This window comes from Nematolebias whitei, chromosome 7 (genome assembly GCF_014905685.2).
Source record: "Nematolebias whitei isolate Nwh7 chromosome 7, NemWhi1, whole genome shotgun sequence".
Classification (NCBI taxonomy): Eukaryota; Metazoa; Chordata; class Actinopteri; order Cyprinodontiformes; family Rivulidae; genus Nematolebias; species Nematolebias whitei.
The window spans coordinates 3,193,649-3,204,588 of NC_056504.1; the positions used below are offsets into that span (position 1 = coordinate 3,193,649).

General features: G+C 42.1%; 1 protein-coding gene across 1 annotated transcript in view; it reads right to left on the reverse strand.

The window, feature by feature from the left end:
- Positions 1 to 10,940, reverse strand: part of slc41a1 (solute carrier family 41 member 1) — a 49,316-nt gene that overhangs the window by 17,055 nt on the left and 21,321 nt on the right. Inside the window, exon 3 of the mRNA XM_037678541.1 lies at positions 9,770 to 9,877. Within this exon, the coding sequence (XP_037534469.1) occupies positions 9,770 to 9,877 (108 nt within the window). The remainder of the gene's footprint in view (positions 1 to 9,769; positions 9,878 to 10,940) is intronic.

Sequence of the window (10,940 nt, forward strand, 5' to 3'; positions counted from 1 at the left end):
ACACTTCTCCAGTCCATCACAGAGACACCTGGACAGGTCTCCAGTCCGTCACAGAGACACCTGGACAGGTCTCCAGTCCATCACATCCCCATTGATGTAAATATATAAATGTAACACGTTGCTTTAATAGCAATTCCAAAACTCAGATCGAGTTTAAAGTTGGACTTTTTCATTCAAACCAGTTTATATAGTTTTGTCTGTGGTTCTGCAGTTGTCAGGAAGTGATGTTTGTAACTTGACAGGTTTGATGGCATGTTTTGAAGTCATCCAACATGGAAATAAGCATTTTCCCAACTCTTTAATGTTACTGAAGCCAAATAATGATCTACTGCTCCTAGACTGAGGGGATGGATTCTTACAACCTCAAATTTATTTTTACTGTGGCTTCAGGGTTCACGACCCCAAATCTGGATATTTTGTCCCTTTTCATGTCCAAACTGCTGCAGCTTCATCAGGCTGGATGCTGCTGCTTGTGTCCAGTGATCATTAACCAGATCATTTCAGCTGGACTGAGATCCAGAAGTGCAGCTACACCAGGGCCATTTTTAGCCTCACAGATGTTTCTCTGATTGAGGCTCTACTTATTAAATCCACGAGTTTTGGTGGACAACCCGTCTTGGTGGATTTGATGTGGTGACAGCAGCTTTCCATTTCCCAATAAGAATTTTAATGGAGTTTCAGTGGAATGTTCAGAGTTCTGAGAGAGTTCTTCTCCATCGTATCATCATTCAACCTTTATTTATAAAGGTTAGTCTCAATCGAGTCACGAGGACTCATTTACAAGGGAGACCTGTTTTCATCATCCTTACTGTCAGAAAAATTAGCATACATATAGCCATAAACAAACAAAGGAATATATATAAATATATATATATAACTCACACAAAGACTTGGCAATTGTTTTCATGCCGGATGTCCTTCCTGACGCAACCAGACCACTGAGCTACCACAGCCTCTGTGTGGAGCAGAGAGCTGCCATCTAGGGCGCCTGGGGGAGCAGGTGGTGGGGTTAAGGGTCTTGCTTCATGGCCCAGCGTGGGGCAAAAGAGGCTGGTGTTGGTGTTTTATCTTTCCCACCCACATTTTGATGTTGTAGGTCTGTGGAGTTGAACCAGTGACCTTTTGATCACATGCCCACCTTCTCTGACCTCTACGCCTCCACTCCTCTGAACAAAGGAAGGAATATCTATCAATCCTAACGTAATGACGTTCCCCGTTCAACACTGAATGGCTCTATGAAGCAAACAGATCATCAAGATCAGGTTCCCCTGAAAAAGCCAGTTATCCCATCTCTACCTGCAGGTCATGTCTCATACAGAATGTTTGATGGACTCCAGAAAGGAATCTCTTAAGGAACTTGACTTTATGATGCGTAAGTGAAGAACATTACTTCAGCTACCTGAACACTAGCTTGATATCAGGATCTTAAATCAATACACCAATGACTTTGTCAAATGCAGTTCAGTAAAACGGGGCACACTTGTCAGCTCACTGTACAAACGTCTGGATGTTGGATGAAAGCCAGTGGGTTGATATGCATTTCTCAGTTGAACGCTAGGCCTTTCATTTGATTTAGTTTTCCTCCTGCAAAACTCAATAATCTAACATGTCTATCACAATCATTTCAGAAAAATACCAAAACTGGAGATGCTTTTGTATTTAATAACTTTACAATAAACTAAGACAAAAGGAAACCAAAAAGGGAATAGAGTCATGTGAACTCAGCGAGGAATGAGGATTACAATATTTTCTTCAGCAGTAAGCACATTAGGAATTTTACAGAGGTCTTAATCTGCTCATAATTAGTGTCGGCATGGAAAGAAATGTGGTCCTGCTGAGCCCGGCCAGCAAAGAGCTAGCTGTCACATCCCAGGACAACAAGCAGAGTATGGCCATCTGAGCTGAAGGATGTTTGGGCTGTTTGGATCTGAACTGTTCAGAACTGTTTCAGGCATCATTAAAGCTCTGAAGAAATGGTGTTGAATCAGCCGCCCATCACCACGCTCACAGTCCTGCACCGTTACTGGCACTCATCAAGGTTAGGTACGTTACAGGTGCATCTAAAACTATTAAAACATGGTGAAAAAGTTGCTGTTTCTGTCCGTCATTTCAGAAAGTGAAATTTATAGTAGGTTCATTACACAGAGTGAAATATTTCAAGCCTTTATTTCTTGTAATTTGATGATTGTGGTTTACAGATAATGAAAAAACAAAATTCAGTGTCTCAGAAATTTAGATTCCACAGACAGCTTTTGATACCTTTGGCAGTGTGGGTCAGTGCTGAGTCCTGCTGGAAAAAGAAATCTTAATCTCCATAAAATGACATAATGCCTCTGACCCAAACCATCACTGACTGTGGAAACTTGACTCTGGACTTCAACAATGTGGATTCTGGGCCTCTCCACTCTTCCTCTAGACTCTGGGACCTTGATGTCCCAGTGAGATGAAATAAGTTACTTGCATATGAAAAGAGAGCATTGGACCACTGAGAGACAGTCCAGTTCTTTGTCTCCTCATCAGGTAAGCTGTGTCTGATGGTGTCTCTGGTTCAGGAGTGGCTGGACTCAAGGAATGAGACATTTGTAGCTCATGTCCAGGAGTTCATCAGCTGATCAGGGTGTGACACCAGGAGTTTAAATAATGAACCTCTTCACATTATTCTAATTTTCTGATACACTGAATTTTAGTTTTTCATTATTTGTTAAGTCATAATCATCAAAATTACAAGAAATAAAGACTTGAAATATTTTGCTCTATATGTAATGAATCTATATGAGTTTCACTTTCTGAAATTATTGGCAAAATAATGAACTATTTCATGATATTCTCATTTTTTGGATGCACTTTAATGTAGAAAATCATTAAAAATATGAATCAGGCAAACCTGAAAATTTTGGAACAGGACAAGGCTATTGACCGTTTTCTGTACCACAGACTGTACCCAGGGGAGGCCACACCTAGTCTGTATGGTTTACCTAAAATCCACAAACAAGGTGTACCTTTAAGACCAATTGTTAGTATGATTAACTCTGTTACTTACAATGTTTCCAAATATCTGGCGTCTGTACTCATCCCTTTAGTTGGCAGCTCAGAACACCACATACAGAACACCATGGACTTTGTGGATAAGGTGAGGGATGTCACCATGGAGACTGATGAAACAATGGTCTCTTTTGATGTCACATCACTCTTTACGTGCATTCCTGTTGATGATGCAGTAGAGGTGGACAGTTTAAGATTAAAATCAGACACCACTCTGAGCAGCAGGACCACGCTTTCCACAGAACAACTGTGTCAACTCTTGAAACTGTGCCTGCAGTCAACCTACTTCACATATGGGGAGCAATATTATAGGCAGAAACATGGGTGTGCTATGGGGTCTCCAGTTTCTCCTATTGTTGCCAACCTGTACATGGAGGAGGTAGAAAAGAGAGCCTTGACGTCCTTTTCAGGGACACCACCAAGTCATTGGTTCAGGTATGTTGACGACACCTGGGTTAAAATCAAATCTCAGGAAGTCCAACATTTTACTGACCACATCAACTCTGTGGATAAATACATCAAGTTCACACGAGAAGATGTAAAAAATGGCAGGTTGGCTTTCTTGGACTGTGAGGTCTCAGTCTCTGATAGAGGACATTTGCAAACTGAGGTGTACCGCAAACCCACCCACACAGACCAGTATTTGCAGTTTGACTCCCATCACCCTTTGGAGCACAAGTTAGGAGTCATCAGGACTCTGTACCACAGAGCAGACAGCGTCCCCACTAACTCAGGAGCCAGTCAGAAGGAGAAATCCCACACAAGACAGGCTCTAGAGCAATGTGGATATCCTAACTGGGCCTTCCTGAAAGCAGAGAAGAAACCCAAACAGGACTCCAGTCAGCCAACAGGTGAAAAGGAGGAACCCAGACCCAGACCAGTGGTCATTCAATATGTTGAGGGGGTATCAGAGAAACTGAGACGTTTATTTTCTAAACATAACGTCCCAGTGGCTTTTAAACCCCAAAATACATTAAAGACTGGTTCATCCCAAAGATCCAGTCCCCCGGCACAAACAGAGTAATGTTGTGTATGTTGTTCAGTGTCAGGAGGGTGATCAGTCTTACATCGGGGAAACTAAACAGCCACTGGCCAAAAGGATGGCCCAGCACAGAAGATCAACATCATCAGGCCAGGACTCTGCGGTCTACACTCATCTCCAGGCCAGAGGTCACTCTTTCAGGGATGAAGATGTTCACATCCTGGACAGAGAGGAACGATGGTTTGAGAGAGGAGTAAAGGAGGCCATCTTTGTGAAAAGAAACCGTCCATCATTAAACAGGGGTGGAGCCTCCAGGTTCAACTGTCCCCCTCTTACAATGCTGTGATTGCTAGTATCACTCAGCCCTCTGTGAACAGTAAACAGCCATCAGGTGCTAATGATCCATTGTTAGGCTGATGGTCCTTCTTGAGCATGTGATCAGCTGGTTTTGGTTGTCAGCAGCAAACTGGTTGATCCACTCTGAGAAGGTGCTATTTAAGAGACTGAGCTGAATACAGCTCCTCAGACTGAGGAAGTCTCTCGGATGAGAGACGAAACGTTTCTAGATTTTTTTGCTTTGTTTTGTTTTTTGTTTTTTTGAATGTCCAGAGGACCAGATTGAACTTTTTTGGATTTTTCTACCTGGATTATTGAGCATGCATCAGGATGCTGGAAGGTTCTTCTGTTGGGGACTTCTTCATTCTATTGGAGGTCTTCAATGCCCACGTTGGTAGCAACAGTGTGACCTGGAGGGATGTGATTGGGAGCAATTGCCTGATTGAGAAGTGTTCTGTTAATGAGCAGCTGTGCTAGTCATGGCATATATATAACAAACACCATGTTCGAACATAAGGGTCTCCATAAGTCCAGGGCACCCTAGGCTGTAGACGGATGATAGACTTTGTAGTTGCGTCATGTTTTGGCCACTCGAGTGAAGAGAGATGAACTGTCACTGATCACAACCTGGTGGCGAGATGGATTAGATGGCAGGGGAAGATGCCAAACAGACCTGGTAAACTGGGAATACCTGGCAGAAGAACTCATTAGAAAGATTTCCAACTCCCACCTCTAATAGAGTCAATCCAATCCCAGCAGAGGTGGTGAACATTGAGTCCAAATGAGCCATGTTCTGAGCCTCCATTGTCAAAATGGTTGCCCTGAACTGTGGTTGCAAGGATGTTGGTGCCTCTCATTGTGGCCGTCTTCGAACCTCCACAGTCATCAGATCTGAATCCAATCCATCACGTCTGGGATGTGTGGAACAGGAGACTCACATCATGATGTGCAACTGACAAATGTGCAGTGTGATGCTGGCATGTCAATTTGGCCCAAGGTCTTTTCAGAATGTTTCTATCACATTGTTGATTTTAGGTTGAACTGAAATAAGTTATGTTGGGAAACAGGTATCCAACTGGATATTAGCAAGGTGTACCTAATAAAGTGCCGGTGAGTGCATGACATGTTAACACACACATACGTCACATACAACTCAGTGCTTGACATTTCCCAAAATGCTTCATTTGGTCACAGTTGAACTCATTGTTTTTGGAAGAACAGTGCAACAGTAGCTTTAAGGTAAATCAAGGACAAGTATTCAAGAAAGTCTGAATCAATGATCTGCTAATTTTAAAAAAAGAAGAAGAATCACTCCAGCAGCACTATCTCAGTGCTGACTCGACTTCGGTAATCTCTGCACCCTGCCCTAAACAAGTCAAACTAAAGGTGAATATTAGCCAACACAGTTTCCATCTATGACATTTCAACCCAAAACCTTTAGGTAAATTATTAAAATTTCTATTTTAGGATCCATTTCAAAGGTTAAAGGCAATTTTGTACAATTACCATAAAAACTGGGGGTTTGAAGTTCAAATCTTTAGACAAATGTGAACATTTTCCATTTGCTCTGGTCCTCCTTGCAAAGAAAACTAACTTGCGTTCTCCAGAAAACAGGCTGTGCATCATCAGAGGTGAAAGAATGCTGCAATCAGTTCAAGAAACCCACTTCACAACAATATGACCTCTGACCCTGAACAAGTACCTTTAATGAGCCTGACAGTGAGAGTGGTTGGATACATTTTTTACAGGAACATGCAGCTTAAGGTAAAAATAAAAAATAAAAAACACTAAACTATGTGATTAAATACTCCATCCATCATCTTTACCTGCTTCTTCCTTTTCGGGTCACGGGGGTCACTGGTGCCCATGTCCAGCCATGTGTACCCCGCCTCTGTGCAAGAGGCGGGGTACACATTGGACAGGTTGCAAGTCCATCACAGGGACACATAGAGACAAACAACCATTCACTCTCTCTCTCACACCAATAGACAATTTAGAGTTACCAATCAGTCGAAAGTGCATGTTTCGGTCTGTGGGAGAAAACCGGAGTACCTGGAGAAAACCCACGCATGCACGGATAGAGCATGCAAACTCCACCCAGAAAGACCCCCGGCTGGGATTTGAACCGGGGCAACCTTCTCGCTGAGAGGCGGCAGCTCTACCAACTGCTCCACTGTGCTGCCCTGGTTAAACACTCAAAATAGTTGTTTTTTAAGATAAGATAGAACTTCACTGATCCCATGGGAAATTGTTGTGCCAGAGTTTCAGTACAAAGGAACACTCACAAGGAATTTCACAAGATATAAAAAATAACAGAGAATATAAAAATGCCAGCAATTAAATTCTAAACAGGTCAGGTGTTAATGTCATATGTGCAGAAAGGGGGAGGAGTTGAAAAGTTTGATAGCCACAGGGAGGAAGGACTTCCTGTGGTGTTCTGTGGAGCACCTCGGTGGTCTCAGTCTACGACTGAAGGTGCTGCGGTAAGAGTCCAGTGTGTCATGCAGGGGGTGTGACGTGTTGTTCAGGATCTGGAGCAGTTTCCTCAGCATCCTCTGCTCAGACACCTCTGTCAGAGACTGCAGGTCCACTCCCAGAACTGAGCCAGCTCTCTTGATGAGTTTATCGAGTCTGTTGGCATCAGCTTTCTTCACCTGCTGCCCCAACACACCACATCTCATCTAGCTATTTAGAATTCTTCAATCATTCAACCTTTATTTATACAGGTTAATCTCATTGAGCCTCGAGGACTCATTTACAAGAGAGTCCTGATTTCAACAAAGAATGATGACAACAATGGACAACAGCAACAACAATAGACAATTATAAAAAGCATACAGATTATTATTATTTTTTTTACAAATAAGATGGATAAAAAAGAAAAGTAACAAAAACAGCTGGATTCTAAGGTGAATGTAGAAAACTAAAAACAGGAACATGTCAGCATTGGACCCTGCCAGGTGTCCAACAGATTCTTAAAGCCACTTAGAGAGGTCAAGATCGAGAGCTTCAGATGTTTTTGTAAGATATTCCAGGAAACAGGAGCAGAGTAGGAGAAGGCCCTTTTGTCTAGTTCAGTCCTCACTGAGGGAACACTGCAGGTAATGATGTCCTGAGAGCGCACGCTGTAGCTGCACTCACACAGAGACATGTAGGAGGAGATGTATGAAGGCAGCAGACCAGGAAGTGATTTAAAGATGAAAATGTACCAGTGAGAGAGTCTGTGTGAAGTTAATGGTGACCAGTTAACCAGTGAATACTGGGTGCAGTGGTGGGTACGATAATCACAGCCAGTTATGAATCTTAGTGCACCATGATAGACAGCATCCAACATCTGCAGCATCCAACATCTGCAGGGTTCTTGTAGGAGCGTTCATGTAAATGATGTCACCGTAATCAATTGAGGGAAGGAAACTCACAGATACAAGGTGTTTTCTAGCATTCAGGGTTAGACAGGATCTGTTTCTGAAAAAGAAACCCAGTTTAACTTTCAGTTTCTTTATCAAGTTTTCCACATGGAGCTTAAAAGAAAGATGTGAGTCGACCAAGATACCCAAATATTTATAGGAATCAACAAACTCAATGGGGACACCATTTGAGGATAAAATTAGAGGAAGAACTGCTGGGATCAACTTCTTACTTGAAAAAAGCATCCCTTTGGTTTTGTCTGTGTTTATGACAAGTTTGAGGCGGAACAAATCAGTCTGGATTATGTTAAATGCAGATTTCAAAAGCTGGAAAGCCTTATCAACAGTTTTAGCTCGACAATAAACAACTGTGTCATCAGCATAGAAATGTATGGATGCATTAGGGATGTTTTTACCTACATTACCTATGTAGATTGTAAAGAGGGTGGGCCCTAAGACTGAGCCTTGTGGTACACCATTGTTGACTGTTAAATAACTGGAGGAAGTACCATTATGTTGAACACATTGCCTCCGGTCTGAGAGATAGTTAGAGAACCAACCAATGGTGTGTTCTGAGAAACCAATTTCTGAGAGTTTATGACACAAGATGTTCTGATCCACAGTGTCAGAATCTTTAGACAGGTCTAAGAAAAGTCCAGGTAATTTTTGATTTGAGAGTTTATCAGTTTTTCTAGAACCTTGGCTAAAATGCAGAGTTTAGAGATTGGTCGATAGTTGTTCAGTGAGGTGGGGTCTCCTCCCTTCAGCAAAGGAAGAACAAAGGCTGTTTTCCAAGCATCTGGGATGGAGTTTTGTCTTATGGAGAGATTGAAGATGTGGGTCACAGGGACTGTGATGATATGAGCAGCCAGCCTTAAGAAATAAGGTGGAAGTTCATCTGGACCTGCAGATTTTTTAGGATCAAGATCTTTTAACAGTTTATTGACCTCACTGACTGAGAATGGAGAAAAAGAGAAGCTGTGATTAACTGAGGATTGACTTGTAGGAGGGATTTGATTTGTAGAAGTTTGGTTATTAAGTGAAGTGGCTGATCTTCCATTAGTAACTGTGTCAAATAAAGAACTAGAAGCAACAAAATGTTTGTTGAGACAGTTCAGGATCTCGTGCTTATTTGACACAGGAACAGAGTTAACGAGAAGTTGTGATGGGAGGTCAGATGATTGGGGGGTGCCTGAGAGAGATTTGATAGTTTTCCAGAATCTGTTAGGGTCATTTAGATTTTTGGAGGTCTGAGATAAGAAATAGTTGTTTTGCTGCTTTGACAGCAGTTGTACATTTATTCCTCATCTGTCGAAAACTCAACCAATCAGTGTCTGAGTCAGATTTTCTCGCTGCAGCCCAAAGATGATCTCTCCTGTGCAGGAGGTCAGCTAGCTCAGGAGTAAACCAGGGGATGTCTCGTCTCTTTATTCTGAACTGACGAAAAGGAGCATGTATGTTCACAAAATAAATGAAACTATTATGAAAATAGTTCCAAGCAGAGTTCACATCATCAGTTAACAGAATACGATGCCAATCAAAGTGAGACAGATCCCAGAGGAATGACTGTTCACAAAAACATTTCAAATCCTTTTTGAATTAATCTGGGCTTAGAAGGTGGAAGTTTAATATCTCTGAGAGTCGCTGTCACGCAATGATCACTCAAAATGATCATTTCATATGTGTCTTTCCTGTATAATTAGAACGTTACTGGATGCCTCAAATTTCCCCTTATGGATTAATAAAGTGTCTGTCCATCCTATAAGATTGTGCATCATGATTTTTTCCAAGATTTTCCTCATCCATTTATGACCAAACCAGCTATAATCTGATGCTCTTAGTTTAAAACTCTGGCGTGAAAGGCAGCGGGCGATATGCAGTACTTCAAGAAATTCTAGGTCTTTAGTTTCTGATTTAAAGTGAAAGAAGAGAATTTAGTCCATGACATGTTTCAAACATGTAACTAGAGAATGTAAATGTTACACAGAAAGCAGGTTCTTACCGCTGTGGAAAGTCTGGAAGCCAATGTCATCTCCAAGTTCCCTTTGAGTCCCAGCAGAGCAGGAACCAGGATGAACACCTCGGACACCTCTGTGAACACCGTCCAGTGCTGCAAAGACCACCACGCAGTGTCAGTACCAGAACTTCAGTGGAGTAAAAACACGTCCTTACACTGCAGAACTTCTGACAGTCAAAAAGAACATGTCATAAAGTTGTTGTGTTGTGATGATGTGACACACTAACTTTGAATTCTTTAATCAAAATCTTTGCAAACAAACTTTTCTTATTTGCAGCTCTTTAAGGTGCAAGTACAACCTCTACATGAAAACATCAGCATTTTTGTCTTCTTTCATATGATGTGTCTGCCACCGCTAGACAACGTCAGATTTTTTTCTACCCCACCCAACACCCACCAAATATAGAGTGCACTTCTGAGCTTCCACAGTTTTAGTTATATTTTAGTGGAAAACATTCACTTCAAAACTACAAGTGTAAAGTATTGAACATAAAAACTCCCAGTTGTTACTCTCACAGTCTTCTGCTGCTCACGGTTCAAGGTTTTAAAGACCTGACTTGTAGTTTTTGAATAGTAAGTGTTTGTGCTCAACATGTCAAAGTGACAGAGTTCAAGCTTTTTGTGTTTCTTAAGGTCACTCACCTCTGGCAACCATCCTGAATCGTGATAACACTTAAAGCTAATCTAAAAAAAGTGAAGTCAGGTCCTCTGAACGGATTCAAAAAATATAAAAAATAAAATTAAAAATTTGTTGAAACGTTTCATCTTTTAGCCAAAAGACTTCTTCAGTCTGAGAAGCTGAAATAAACTCATGTCTTATAAACAGCACCTTCTCACTGTGGATCAACCAGTTTGTTGTTGACGTCCAGAACCAGCTGTTCACATGATCAAGGAGGACCATCAGTCCAACGATTGATCGTTAGTGCCATGATGGACATTTGCTTTTCACAGAGGGCTGACTGATAATAGCAATAACAGCACTGTAAGAGGGAACAGTTGGACACAGAGGCCTCCGCCCCGTTTCATGATGGACAGGGGCAGGCCCCGTCATGAAACAGGGGCGGGCCCCATCACGAAACAGGGGCGGGTCCCGTCATGAAACAGGGGTGGGCCCCGTCATGAAACAGGGGCGGGCCCCGTCATGAAACAGGGGCGG